The 15,601-nt window shown below is 39.4% G+C and overlaps 2 protein-coding genes across 14 annotated transcripts in view; one reads left to right on the plus strand and one right to left on the minus strand.

The window, feature by feature from the left end:
- The window catches only part of DENND1A (DENN domain containing 1A), a 495,329-nt gene that overhangs the window by 15,653 nt on the left and 464,075 nt on the right, over nt 1-15,601 (plus strand). The window lies entirely within an intron of this gene.
- Nucleotides 11,930-12,185, minus strand: LOC112927860 (small ribosomal subunit protein uS14-like). The gene has a single exon (XM_072743373.1). It carries the CDS (start codon nt 12,183-12,185, stop codon nt 12,015-12,017), a length of 171 nt encoding a protein of 56 aa, XP_072599474.1. The 3' UTR covers nt 11,930-12,014.

A 15,601-nucleotide genomic window follows, 5' to 3' on the forward strand; every position in this document is an offset into this window, starting at 1 on the left:
CATAATTATTGTAACCAATATAACTCATTTTAAAAAGTTAATTCAAGTGGTTAAGTAGCTCCCCCTACCTATTAAAAGTGTGTGTATGGGGCAGCCTGGGTGGCTTAGTGCTGCCTTCAGCCTAGGGCCTGATCCTGGAGACCTGGGATCAAGTCCCACGTCAGGCTCCCCGTGTGGAGCCTGTTTCTCTCTCTGCCCCCCCCCCCTTGTCTCTCATGAATAAATAAATAAAATCTTAAAAAAAAGGTGTGTATGATCCAGGAGTGTAACCATGATTGAAGGGCACAGTGGCTGAAGGTGGGTAGACCAATTAACCTGTTATAATCGGAGAGGTAATCAGGATCGATATTTGGATATTAACTTTTGGTTTGCTTTACAGTTTCTTTTTAAGAGTCCAGCTATCACCGAGAATTGTGAAAAGTATAGTATCAGAAGATTAGAAAGTCTTCATAACCAAATAGATGATGACTCTAGGGTTTATAGCCTGTGTGACAGAGAACTAGCATTAAAAAAAGGGAAATTGAGATGTTTTGGGTTGGATTTTTTTCATTGGTTTGATTTGGGTTCTATTGAGTGTGAGTTTAGTATCTATTTGGGAGCTCTCCAGTGACAGTTGAAATTTTGGACCTGTAGGTCATTGGAGAGGTGGGAGGTAAAGATAGAGATTGGGAGTCAGTTATAAAATAGTGAGTAGTGAGAACCAAAGACATTTCATGAATCCTTAGTAGGTGAAGGAGGGCAGGAGGGAGGAAACGGTCATCAGATGTTGGAGACCTCTCACCTCCTAAATCCAAACATTGGGTCTTATTGATTCATGTACTTACCTCCTCCACTGCTGTCCTTTTGGTCCAGGCCACCATATACTCACCATAATGGCTGTAATTCCTTCTAACTGGGCTCTTTACCACTCTTGCTTCTCTCCACTCCCATCTTGACAGTATCCAGTATGAGTCTTCCAAAGGGCAAATCTGATCAGGTCAGTTCAGTTACTATTCTTGTTTTTCCCGTGGTCTACAAACTTCATGAAGTCAGATACTGTGCGAGCCTTTCTCACTATTAAAGGTAGTACAGTATGAGGCACATAGTAAGTACTCAGTTAATACCTATTGAATAATTAAATGAATGTTTAATATAGTGTTGAACTTTGGTGTTGACTGGGTTTCATCTTAAAAGAGTAGAATCAGTAAGCAGTTTTTTAATATATTTGACTCTACTATTTATGATTGTTCTGAATAACTGATGATCCCCAAATCATGTGGCTTTAGCAGATCCCCTTTGGGATTATAAATATTTATACTTATTTTTCTGAGACTAGTGTTTTATTCCTGAAGTAAATATTGATAAAGTCTGGAATGTGTTGGTTTAACTGGAGGATGCAGCCTGGATGTGCTTCAGTTGTTGGGAGTACATTATAAGGTCATTTATTCTTATACCGATCACTGAAAGTTGTTTCTGCTCTACCTGTAAGATGGTTATTCTCTTTGGTGCCAGAGGATGGGCAGTCACAGCCTGGAATTAAAGAGGAAGAAATTTATAGAATGTTCTGATGGCCTACTTCTTAATCTTTGCTCAGGCAAATTGGTCTCACCTTTCCTACCTTGGCCTGACTTCTTCATGTGAAAATTTCATATTGCACAGAAAGAATAGTTTAGTAGGACTATGAGTTGCACATTATTAGCTCAGTGGTGCTCAAACATATTCAGGTGATGGAGTACCTAAAAATCATGGTGTTGTGTGGAATACTCTGAAATATGTATTTTTAAAAGATTTTATTTATTAGAGACAAGGAGAGAGAGAGAGAGAGAGAGATAGGCAGAGGGAGAAGTAGGCTCCATGCAGGGAGGCTGATGTGGGACTTGATCCCGGGTCTCCAGGATCACGCCCCGGGCTGAAGGCGGTGCCAAACCGCTAAGCCACCGGGGCTGCCCAACTGAAATATTTATGTATGAAAAGGCAAGCTACATTTTTCCTCCAAATCAGATACTATTTTATATTATATTTTTGAATAGACAAGAATAAGCAGTAAGAAAGGTTTAAGAAAAATTTATGGTAGGACAACTTAAAATTAGATGACATTATTTTTGCATGCAAATTGGGAGGTGGCCATTTTTTGGCACTTCATTCTAGTTCCTAAACCTGCAGTGTTCTAAGTAACATAGCTGGAGAATTATTAAGTTAATTGAATACGGAGGGAGAAGAGGAACTAAAGTAAAAGGAACTAAATCAAGGTTTTCAATTTGGGAGCGTGAAAACCTCATGGACAGAAACTGGTGAGTCAGGAGGGAGAACCAGCAGGGAGGTCAAGAAGAATGACTTTGGTTGAGTGTAAACTAATGATTATGGCAAAGGAGAAAAATGCAATAGGTAGTTAGGAGGTATGCTTAGTGCCTATCACGTAGTAAGGCTGTCGATAAATATTGGATGCTGCTGTTGCTAGGAAGAGAGCATGGAGATTTGAAACTCATTGGCACAGATGAAGAAAATGAAGCTATGAGAGTTGTTTGAGACTGAATATAGCAAAGCACAGTTCAAAGTTGAAGCCTGGGGCAAAGAAGAGACCTAGATAAGCAGTGTAGAATGCTGCTGGGATGTCAGTGGAAATGGGAATCCAGAGAAGATGATTTGGTTTAACAAAAGGTTGTGGATGTCCTTTGAGAAAGTGGTCTCGGTATGATACACATTAATTCATTCTTGCAAGGCAGAAATGTAGGTGGGTTTTTTTTTCGATATCTCCCATATTATTTGTCCTTTTAGTATTATGATAAAGTGCTGTCAAATTTACCTTCCTGAGTAGGACACAAATGTGGAACTTCATAAGAGTATTGGAGATGTTAGACTTAACAAAATTAAAATCTTTTGCTCATCAAGTCACTCTTTAGGGAAATGACAAGTCACCAAGTTCTAAAAGCTCAATTTATAAACTCTTATAACTCAATAAGACATTCTAATAAAAATGGGCAAAAGATTTCAACACTTTATAAAAGAAGATATACAGATGGCAAATAAGCTTATGAAAAGATACTTAGCATCATTATTCATTGGGAAAATGCAAATTAAGACTACCTTGAGAAATCCCTGACACATCCAGTAGAATGGCTAAAATTAAAAAGACATTATGAAGTGTTAGTAAGAATGTGGAGCAACTGGCACCCTCTAGCTTTGCTGATAGACTCAGAGATAAGCCTTGGTATTCAAAACCAACTTTATGGGTTCATTTTCCTGAGCTTCCCTCTTTCTATTATATCCCCAGTTCCCTGGGGCTCCCTGTTTGTTCTGCTGGCCAGAAAACTGGGGCTTTATTTATCCTGTTCTGCTGTGCACTTTCCATGACTGCATCTGTAGTTCAGACCTACCAGTGGGAGAACACAGAAGAAAAAAAAGTAATTGTGATTTGCCCCATTCTCTTAGGGTTACACTACTAATTGGGAAGGAAGGTGTTTTTTTTTGTTTTTTGAGGGAGGTTCTTTACTCACCTCTTTAGGTACCTGTAGATCCTCCTTTCCCATTCCTTGAGCCTGAACTAAAGTGCTTTTCCTGGAATTCTGTGCTGTTACTGACTTCCAGTTTTTGGGCTGCGTTATGTCCATACCAAGTGATACTGGAGGAAAGAAAATGGTAAAAGTATAGTTTATCACAGACATAGTGAAACTTTTCTTATCTTCTACCCCAATCTGTCTACTGTTGTTTACCTTCTGGATTCCTCAAATAGGTGCCCCATGAATTCTACCCTGGTTGTATAGATGTGTTTTAATACCTGTGAGAGACAAGATGGAGTATGCCTACTATATTTTGCTTGGAATAAAGAAGTTCCAGATTTCTTTTTATTTATTTTGCTCTGCATTCATTGGACTCCTTGAATGTGTGAATGTGTATCTCTTGTCAGTTTTGGAAAACTTTCAGCTCTTTTCATACCAAGAACTAAGTAAAGACGGGAATCCAAAAAGGTAAACAGAACCTTTAAACCAGCTTGGGTTGTGCCCATTCTCTTTACCTCTTCTGGAATATTGATTAGTCTTAGAATTTCTGTGTTTTTTGTTTTTTTATAATTTCTGACTCTAAACACTGTTCTGTGTAATTTCTGCAAGTTCACGAAATCCCTTTCGTTGTATCTCTAATTCATGTTGGCTGTGACCTTTCTGCTCATAGCCAACTGTTGAGTTATTTTTTCTTACTTTGAGAAATAATTTGTTCTTTTTCAATTTTGCTTGATCATGTCATAATTTTATTATTTTCAATCCTTTTATTTCTTTAAGCTTATTGAACATTCCATATCCTGTCTTTCATAATTCCAGTATCTGAAGTCTTCAAAAGACAGATTCTGCCAACCTAGATTTCTGAGGTTCTTATTTATAGGCTTTCTTTTGGCAGGGGGGGGGGGGAGGTTCCAATTTTTGCCCATAACTCCTGTTTCTTGGAGCTGTGTGTGTGTGTGTGTGTGTCTCCCTTCCATTCCTGGATTGAGGTTTTTGACCATTCAGTAGCAATCTCTTATGAGGGCCAGTTTGTAGTTGAACTTGCAGGAAGATTGCCAAGTTTCGAGAGTAATTGTTTTCATTATAGTTCCTGAGATGTGTATGTGTGTGGATGGGTTTCTGTCTTGATCACCTTTGTAGTCTCAGTTTATTATGAGGGTTGGATATATGTTATACTTTTTACCCCAAGCTGGATGTTACTTTTGGTTTGTATTTCTTGAGCCCCATTTAATTGAGAATGAATCTTGGATTGGGCAATGTAAATGCCTTCATAGGCAGAGCTAGTTTTTGTGTTTTACCTACCCTATTGGGTTCCTGTCTTTATTCAGTTCTTCATTTTAATCTTCCTTATTTCCTTCCAAGCTCATCTGTGTATTTATTTGAGAAGATAAAAACATCTATTGTTTATAATTATTTTCAGTAGAGGATCAGGAGTGTACTTACTCTGTCCTATTGCTAGAAATGGAATTCACAGCTTCAGGTTTTCCAAGTTTGAACCTGATTTAGTTACTATTCTTCAAACTTTACATGAATACTTATACCTCTACTTTGATCATTTCCCCTGCTTACAATCTCTTGTCCTCCCCACCTAGCTGAATTCTGTTCACCCTCTGAAAAGATTCTACCCTTTCAAGAGAAGCATCGCAGAGTGCCCTAGCTCAGTAGGTCATAAATATTTGGAATTTGCACCAGTAAAACCATTTTTTAAAAAGATTTTATTTATTTGACAGAGTACAAGCAGGGGGAGCAACAGGCAGAGGGAGAGGGAGAAGCAGACTCCCTGCTGAGCAGGGAGCCCAATGTGGGACTCATTCCCAGGACCCTGGGATCATGACCTGAGCCAAAGGCAGATGCTCAACTGACTGAGCCACCCAGGTGCCCTATGTACCAATAAAATCTTAAAAACAAGTTTTGTGGAACCACAAGGCAAAGATTATCTCCCATCATCATTTTTGAAAAGAAATTACATTTTTACAGCAAAGTGCAGGAAGAACATGTCAGATTCAGGATGGTTTTAAAATTTGAATTAAATCCTTTCATATGGAAAACCCACTGCACTGTCCCTAGTTCTCCCCCTCGTTTTGCTACTGATTGTGAAGAGGCTCATCACAATGACTGTCCACAGGTAATCAGACCCATGGTCAGGAAGGAGGTCTTCACCTTGCAAGGCTACAGCATTTAGCTTTACCAAATATGCAGCACCTCGTCATGTATTTCCTCATGGCAGCTCATGTTTGATTGTTTATCTTTACATTTCATTATGTTCTATTTCCTTGACTAGGTTGTAAGCTCCTTAAGCGCCATTATATGTATGTATTTAGATTACTCATAAATATGTGTTGAATGAGTTAAATTTAGATGCCTCTCATGATAGTTGAAACCTAGAAATATTTATAGAGCACACATTTGAGTATATCACAGCTTTGAATGTTGTTTATTTCTTGAGGAAAGAGAAGTTTTAATATGAATCATGAGTCTCTTATTCATCTCACTTCTCCTCAGGGAAATTCATTCAGTTAACAAACTTACTGAGTGCTTGTTAAAAGCCAGGCCTTTTGTTAGAGGCCGAGAATACAAAGATGAAATGAAATAAGGTTGCAGTCTAGTGGGTAATACTATATATGAGTAGAACCTGTGGAATACCTCCTGGGAAACCTTATAAAGTAGAACTTTGAAACAAGTCTTGTGACAATGTAGAGAGAGCAACTGAGTTTTGTAAGGGAGTCAGGGAGGCCTCCAGAGAGAACAGGGCATTTGTTCATTTATTTATTCATTGATTCAGCAAACACCTCCAGTGCCTACTATTTGCCAAGCACTGTTGTAGATGCAACAGTATAGTTGTAGATGTGCAAATATGATGTTTGGTGATACAGCACATTTTAGGAAGGAAATTGTAATCAAGAACAGAAGTCACAACAGACCTGGGTTTGAGTTCGTATACTGCTACTTACTAGATACTTGTCCTTGGAGCAAGCTATTTAATTTCTTCAAGACTATTTTATAAAATGCACAAACACTCCCTTACCTCACAGGATTGTCATGTAGTTATAATGAGGTGTGGTATATAAAATGCTCAGCACAGTTCTCAGCCCTTCTGAAATTGCTCAATAAATGGTAAATATACATACAAGGCTTAGGTGATTGAGGCCCTTTGAGTGGCACAGGTTGGTAGCCCGTGGTGGCAGAAGCTGAAGGGTATAGCTGAGGCTCAGTTGCAAACCTAGTTTGTCATGCTAATTAGCATCTTTATTTCTGAATGCATTGGGGAGTCTTGGATATTTGTTTTGTATTTTTGTCTTTATTTTCTAAATTGCGTTGTGGCATGTGGAGTTCAGCACAGTAGTTAGGAGCATGGACTCTGGAGCCAAAGTGGCTGGCTTCTGGTCCCAGGCTCCTCATTTCCTAAATGTGTGACCTCAAATGAGTGCTTGAACTGTCTGTACCTTAGTTACTTCACTGGTAAACTCTATAATAAATATACCTATCTTATATATTTGTTTTGTTTGCATATATGTTTTTTGAGCTTTTTTTTTTTTAAGATTTTATTTATCTATTCATGAGCGACACAGAGAGAGAGAGAAAGGCAGAGACACAGGCAGAGGGAGAAGCAGGCTCCATGCAGGGAGCCCGACTCAGGACTCTATTCCGGGTCTCCAGGATCACATCCTGGACCGAAGGCAGGAGCTTAACTGCTGAGCCACCTGGGGTGCCCTTGAGCTTTTTTTTTAAAAAAAAAACAAAAAACAAACAAAAACCACAACGTATGGAACCTTGTGTCAGAGGAGCCTTATTTAAAATTTAGACATAAAACAGTAATAGTCGGGATGTCTGGGTGGCTCAGTCGAGTGTATGCCTGACTCTTGGGTTTCAGCTCAGGTCATGATCTCAGGTTCATAAGTCAAGCTCTCCACTGGGCAGAGAGTCTGCTTCTCTCTCTCTCTGCTCCTCCCCCTCCATAGTGGGAGTGCTGGCTCTTTCTCTCTCTCTCTCAAATAAATAAATAAATCTTTAAAAAAAACCCCAGTAAAAGTAGCTCTCTGTGATGGGTCTGTTTCATTTCTCTTCCCTTCTCTTCCTGTAAGGCCTCTGATACACCTCTGCCCTACACTGAAAACCACTGCCCTGGAAAAGTGAATGTTAGGAAGCCTGGGTGGCTCAGTCAGTTCAGTGGCTAACTCTTGATTTCTGATCAGGTCATGATCTCGGTTGTGAGCTCGAGCCCTGCATCAGCCTCCCTGCTCTACTTCTCTGCTTCTCTCCTGCTTCTGTACCCCTCCAAATAAATAAATCTTAAAAAAAAAAAAATGAATGTCTTTCACTTAAATATTCATTGAATTAATATTCAGGTCAAAGAACTTTTGCAAGTTGGGAAAATAGCGTTTGTATTAGTGTAAGTCAATGTGTGTATATATATATATGTATATTTAAGATTTTATTTATTAGAGCAAGAGAGAGCATGAGCAGGGGGTGGGGAGAGGGAGAAGCAGAATCCCTGCTGAGCAGGAAGAGCATGACATGGGACTCGATCCTAGGACCCATGCACCACTCGATCTCCGGGATCATGACTTGAGCTGAAGGCAGACGCTTAGCTGACTGAGCCACCCAGGTGCCCCAATGTATATATATTTTTAAAGATTTACATATTTGAGAGAGAGCATGTGCATGTGGGGAAAGGACAGAGAAAGAGAATCTTTCAGGCAGACTCTCTGCCTAAGTAGGAGCTGATGTCGGGCTCGATCGCATGACCCATGAGATCGGAATCTGAGCCAAAACCGAGTCAGAGGCCCAACCAACTGAGTCAACCAGGCACCCGTACATCAATACATCAATATTTTGATATAAAATTCATGAGCCTTTTTATATTAACTAAAATATAACTTTATTTTTCAAAAAGAAGAAAAAAGATTTTACAGATCTTTTTAATTTAGAATGCCAGAGCTATAAGATGTCAGAACTGGAAGAGATCTTTCTTAGTGACCTGTTTATAGATGAGGAAATTGGATCCTGGAGAGGATCTTTTTTTTTTTATTTTTATTTTCTTTAAAGAATTTTATTTTATTTATGATAGTCACAGAGAGAGAGAGAAAGAGAGGCAGAGACACAGGCAGAGGGAGGAGAAACAGGCTCCATGCACCAGGAGCCCCACGTGGGATTCGATCCCGGGTCTCCAGGATCGCGCCCTGGGCCAGAGGAAGGCGCCAAACCCCTGCGCCACCCAGGGATCCCTGGAGAGGATCTTTTAAAGCTATGCTACAGCCAGTCCCCGTGTGCTGTGGCTTAGACCTCCTGGCTCTCCTTTTCTTTTCTTTTCTTTTCTTTTCTTTTCTTTTCTTTTCTTTTCTTTTCTTTTCTTTTCTTTTCTTTTCTTCTTTTCTTTTCTTTTCTTTTCTTTTCTTTTCTTTTCTTTCTTTTCTTTTAAAAAGATTTTATTTATTTATTCACGAGAGACACAGATAGAGAGGCAGAGACAGGCAGAGCGAGAAGCAGGCTCTATGCAGGGAGGCTGATGTGGGACTCGGTCCTGGGACCCTAGGATCACACCCTGGGCTGAAGGCAGATACTTAACCAGTGAGCCACCCAGGTGTCCCCTGGCTCTCATTTCTTGCTCAAAGCCTCATAAGTAGTTCATTGTCAGAAGGCAAGAAGATAGTTTTTTGCCATTCTAGGCAAATAAAAATTTTTTATTTATTTATGATAGTCACAGAGAGAGAAAGAGAGGCAGAGACATAGGCAGAGGGAGAAGCAGGCTCCATGCACCGGGAGCCCGACGTGGGATTCGATCCCGGGTCTCCAGGATCGTGCCCTGGGCCAAAGGCAGGCGCCAAACCACTGCGCCACCCAGGGATCCCTTTTTTTTTTTTTTTAAGATTTTATTTATTTGAGAGAGAGAGCACAAGCAGGGGGTGTGGCAGGCAGAGGGAAAAGCAGGCCCCTATTGCTGAGCAGGAAGCCTGATGTGGGGGCTTGATCCTGGGATCATGACCTGAGCCCAAGGCAGATGCTTAACCAGCTGAGCCATCCAGGTGCCCTATTAATGCTCTTTATATTAAAGAAGCAGCAGACATGTGAACTGGTGTCCATGACTGGTCACACAGAGCCTCCATACTCCTAGAACAGTCAGGAGCTAATAAAGTACCGTAATTAGGCACTCAGAGCACTCTCACAGCCTTTAGGCCCTTTTAGTCTGTCAGAGACCATGCAGACTCTTGAATTGGATTTTCTGTCTCTCTCCTTCTTTCAGTTTTATTTATTTTTCAAAATATTTATTTATTAATTTATTCATGAGAGACACAGAGAGAGAGGCAGAGACATAGGCAGAGGGAGAAGCAGGTTCCCTGCAGGCACCTGATATGGGACTTGATCCTGGAACTCCCAGATCACACCCTGAGCCGAAGGCAGACACTCAGCCTCTGAGCCACCCAGGCATCCCTTCTTTCAGTTTTTTTTTTTTTTTTTAAGATTTTATTTATTTATTCATGAGAGACACAGAGAAGGCAGAGACACAGGCAGCCGGAGAAGCAGGCTCCATTCAGGGAGCCCGACGTGGGACTCCATCCTGGGGCTCCAGGATCACACCCCGGGCTGCAGGCAGCCCTAAACTGCTGTGCCACTGGGGCCGCCCCTTTCTTTCAGTTTTAAACACTGTTAATTAAGTGGGTCCTAAACCTGGCTGGCTATGCACCAGAATCACCTGAGGAGCTTAAAAATTTTGGGGGCCCCACTCTGGACCCTCTCAACCAGAACCTATGGGACTTGGGAATCTGTATTTACAAAAAGGTTCCTCAGGTGAGTTTGTTGAAATAGTTCACTGACTAAGTTCTAGAACAGGTCATATAACTGATGCCAGCTCTGAGACTCAATTCTGGATTCTTAGGAGAGAAAATTTGACTCAACTTTTAATCCTGGTCCATTTATGTTCTAAGGGAATATTCCTATATTTTGCTTCTTAGTGATGGATGAATTTATAACAGTTTTCAAGCTATGTTCCCATAGAACTTTGGTGTTTCATGAGTTGCTATTAAAAGTGAATGATGCTGGTTATTTTCCCATAGGTCTCACAAACACATGTAAATGGACAGAATATTTCCATTTTAAGTAAAGATTTACTTTTTTGAACAGAAATTCTTAATTTTGATGTAATCAAACAATTTTTCACATTATGATTTGTGTGTGTATTTTTTTTTTTAAGTTTTTATTTATTTGACAGCACAAGCAGGGGGAGTGGCAGGGAGAGGGAGAAGCAGGTTACCTGCTGAACAGGGAGCCCGATGCAGGGCTTGATCCCAGGACCCTAGGATCATGATCCAAGCTGAAGGCAGATGCTTACCCAACTGAGCCACCCATGCACTCCACTTTTTTTTTTTTTTAAGTTTATTATTTTTAGGAATCTCTACATCCCATGTGGGCTGGAACTTACAACCCTGACTTTGTTTTTCCCTTTGAAGTCTACTATCCTTCATTATCCAAATCTATGGTTTCGGTTTTGGACACTTATCAGAGAAGGAGTACATGGAGAAAGTCTAGAAGGAGATTAGATGAAAGTGAAAGAATTGTAGGTAGAAGAGAGAATGAAATTATCTCAATTTCAATTCCATGTTCTTTTCTACATAGATGGTCATGTTGTCTGCAAATAGGAAAAAAATTGATTTCTTCATTTTCAGTTAGTATGCCTTTAATCTTTCTTGCTGTATTGCCTTGGCTGGGCTGTTTAGTGTAATGGCGAAGTGGTGAGGGTAGACATTCTTGCTTTGTTTGCAATCCTAGAGGGAAGGTATTTGGTCTTTCACCATTAAGTATGATGTTAACCATAAGTTTTTCCATGGAGATCCTTTATTAGCTTGAGAAAGAGCCCTCTTCTCTATCCCTAGTTTTTTCAATTTTTATCATGAATGTGTGTTGAGTTTTATGAAATGCTTTTTCTGCATCAATTGATAGTATAATTGTGATTTTTCTTCTTTAGCCTATTAAGATGGTAAGACTATTAACTGATTTTCAGTACTTAGCCTTGCATCCCTAGAATAAACTCCACTTGGTCATGGTATATCTTGTTGAATTCCATTTACTAATATTTTGGTAAGGATCTTTGTGGTTAAAAGGATATTGATCTATAGTTTGTGTATAGAATTTATATTTTTGGTACTGTCTTTGGTTTTGGTATTAGAGCATTTCTGACCTTGTAAAATGAGTTGAAGTGTTTTATCTTCTGTTTTCTGGAAGATATTGTGTAGAATTGATATTCTTTTTTTTTAATTGAAGTATTTTTATTTTTTATTTATTTTTAAAAAGATTTTATTTGTTTATTCATGAGAGAACAGAGAAGCAGAGACATAGGCAGAGGGAGAAGCAGGCTCCCTGTAGGAAGCCTGATTGCAGGGTTTGATCCCAGGACCCTGGGATCATAACCTGAGCTGAAGGCAGATGCTCAACCACTGAGCCACCCAGGTGCCCTGAAGAGTTTTTATTTTATGTAAAATTAGTTAGCATTAGGGTAGGTATCTGCAGTAGGTAGATGTCTTGGATGAACCATTCAAGGAAGCTCACTTAATCCAACTTAATGAAGCCTATACCTCTCTCATACTGATGGAAACACTGGCAGCACATATTGGGACTGTATTTCTGGATCAGACAATGTGGGTTTGAGCAGATGTGGCAAGAACAAGAACCCTGGCCAAATTTCCTCAGGTGGCTCCAGTAGAATTGCTGGTGACCCATCTTCCGCTCTAGGATGCAACAAGACAAGAGAGGTAGAATAGGTATTAATTCTTTAAATGTTTAGGAGAATTCTCCAGTGAAACCATCTGCATCTATTGAGATGATCATTTGACTCAACTTTTACTTAGTTCATGTAGTTACCATTTCTGATGCTCTTTATTTCTTGGTATAGGTCCATATTTCCATCTGGCATCATTTCTTTTCTGCCTGAAAGACTTCTAAAATTTCTTGTAGTGCAGGTCTGCTGCTGATGAATTCTTTCAGCATTTGTAATGTCTGAAAAAAATCTTTATCTTCACTTTTGAAATATTCTCTGGGAATAGAATTCGAGGTTGTCAGTTTCTTTTAGTACATAAAAGATGCTGCTCTACTGTTTGTTCACTCATTTGCCTTGTTTCTGACAGGAAATCTGCCATTTTAATCTTTGTTCCTATGAATGTAACATGTGTTTTTTGTTCTGCTTTTAAGATTTTATTACTGATTTTGAGCAATTTGATTATGATGCCCTAGATTTCTTCCTGTTTCTTTGGCTTGAAGTTTGTTGAGATTTCTGGATTTGTGCATTTATTGTTCTCATTAAATTTAGAAAGTTTTAATAATTATTTGGTTTTTCTACATTCTCCCCTCTTTGAGGATTCCGAACACTGATATATTAGAATGTGTGAAGTTCTTCCATAGGTCCACTGATACTTTGGATCTGAGTTTTTTCCCTTTGTATGTTCCATCTTGGATAATTTCTGAAACAATATCTTCAAGTTCACTAATCTTTTCTTCAGTGTGTACTCTGCAGTTGATCCCATTTGTACTTTTCATTGTTTTTTAATCTCTAAAAATTCATTTGGGTCTTTTTGAATCTCTTATGTCTCTTAATTTTGTGAACACTTGGAATACTGTTAGAACAACTGTTTGAATGTCCTGTTTTCCAATTCTAACATCTGTGTCAGTTCTAGGTTGGCTTCAATTGATTTTTCTTATTGTTATGGGTCATATTTTCCTGATTCTTTGCATGCCTGGTAATCTTTTTATTGACTGCCAGATAATGTGTATTTAATTTGGTTGGGTGTGGGGTATTTTTGTATTCTTATGAATATTCTTGGACTAATGGCAATGGTCTGAGGCAATCGAAGGCTCATCTCATTTCTTTTCCATCTCTTAAGAGATTGCTGTTCTTTGCTGCCTGTTCTCTTTAAAACCATTGTTTCGTATATTGAGTGTGAAGAATTTGATCATCTGGATCTTGATTTTAAGATTTGTTAGGTGGGACTGAAGCATTTCTCAACCTAGGGCCAATTATTCCCAAATTACTAAGATAATACCATTAGTAATACCTTATTTTATCCAATGCACTGTGAATTTTATTTTTCTACCTTGACTTGGTTTTTAAAACTTTTGTTTTTAAACAACCAAAATGTTGCAGAGAGTTACAGGAAATTAACATTGATGCATTACTACATTTAATCCTTTGACCTCATCCAAGTTTCAGTGGTCCCAGTAACATTTTTTTTTTTAATTGTAGCGAAAAGATCCAGTTTGGAATCATACAGTTATCATGTCTCTTTGGTTTCCTTCAGTCTGGAAGAGCTCTTTAGTCTTCCCTTGATTTCTATGACCTGACATCCATCCATCCATCCATCCATCCATTCATTCATTCATTCATTCATTCATTATTTTAAAAGATTTTTAAGAGAGTGAGTGAGAGCCAGAAGGAGCAGGGGGAAGGGGGAGGGACAGGAGGAGAGGGTGAAGCAGACTTCTTGCTGAGTAGGGAGCTTGATGTGGGGCTTGATCCTAGAACTCTAGGATCATGACCTGAGCTGAAGGCAGATGCTTAACCAACTGAGCCACTTAGGTGCATTTATTTATTTATTTATCTATCTATCTATCTATCTATTTATTTATTTATGACTATTTATTAGAGAGCACAAGCAGGGAGGTTGGCAGAGGGAGAAGCAAGCTCCCCGTTAAGCAGGAAGCCTGACTCAGGGCTTGATTCCAGGACTCCAGGATCATGATCACTTCAGCTTCTGAGCTGAAGGCAGATAGATGGCTTAACCGATTGAGCCACCCAGACACCCCTGACCTGACACTTAAAGATTAGAGGCCAGATATATATATATATAATATATAATGTGTATATATATATTATATATATATATATATTTTAGAAGATCCTTCAATTTGAAATTGTCTGATGTTTCTTAAGATTAGATACTGGTGAAGCACCTTCAACAGGAATATCATGGAAATGCTGCTACTTTCTCATTGCATTCTAGCAGTTTGTCTCATAACTTACGTTAATTACTTTAATGAGTTAAGGTAGTTTTTGCTAAATTTCTATACTAAAAAAGTTACTCTTTTCCCTCTTGCAATTGGTATTTTGTGGGAAGGTACTTTGAAACTTTGTAAATGGCCAATTTCTCATTCAGTTTTCAATTCTCTTGTTTATATCAATGTGGACTCATGGATTCCTGTTTCATTTGATGGGTTTATAATCTGTTAATGTCATTATTGAATTTGATGCTCAAATTACCCCAGATCTGGCCAGTGGGAGCTTTTTCAAGCTGGTCTTTTGACGATTCCAATCATTCTTTGAGCATTTCTTTGCTTTCTAACACAATAAGATGTTCCAACTCATTTTGTACTTTCTCTGCCCCAGCCCTGGAATCAGCTATTTCCCCAGGGAGCTCTGGTTCTTGTTAGAGAAGAATTGTATTTAGAACCCAATGTCTAAGTACTAGGTATACTCATTGGTATGTTGTTTCAGGTAGGCCCTACCAGTACACACAGCCAGGAAATATGTGTATGTTTAAAAGTCAGGTTACATTTACATTTTATTTCCTTATCTATATATTTATTGAAAACCTTGAGTTCACACCAATACCTCCAATTAAAATCAAGCTCTATAGAATTCATTCTATTTTCTTTGTAACCTCCTTAGTGAGAAAGCAGGCCCTCCTTACTGGTCTTGGGCTCCAATTAGACACAGTATCCCTTCAGCCATACCTCATGTGGATGTTCTTCTTCACCTTGCTTTCCTAGGGTCACAGTATCTATTCTGGTGGTTTGACATGCCCCTGTCCTCCCCACTGCCCTGTGGGTACCTTGCTTAGACTCTGACTCCCCATCATGCTGAGCAAGCTGCCCCCAACCCCATATGGCCAACCTCTTCATATCTACCCAGGCTTCCACATCCTACTCTAGGGTGCCACTGTGCTTGGACATGCTCCTCACCCTCTTGGGCTCTATGGGGCATGCTCCTCTCTTCACTTATGTTTCAGTATCTGAGCCTGGCCGTCCCGTGTGTATGCACACATTTCTCACTCCACTCAGGTTCTGGCTTTGCATGCCAGGCTGCTCTCCCTGAGTGAATGCCTTCTTTATCCACTTGGATTTGGTATTGTATTGCCAGGCCATCC

Source organism: Vulpes vulpes, chromosome 2 (genome assembly GCF_048418805.1).
Source record: "Vulpes vulpes isolate BD-2025 chromosome 2, VulVul3, whole genome shotgun sequence".
NCBI classification, from domain to species: Eukaryota; Metazoa; Chordata; class Mammalia; order Carnivora; family Canidae; genus Vulpes; species Vulpes vulpes.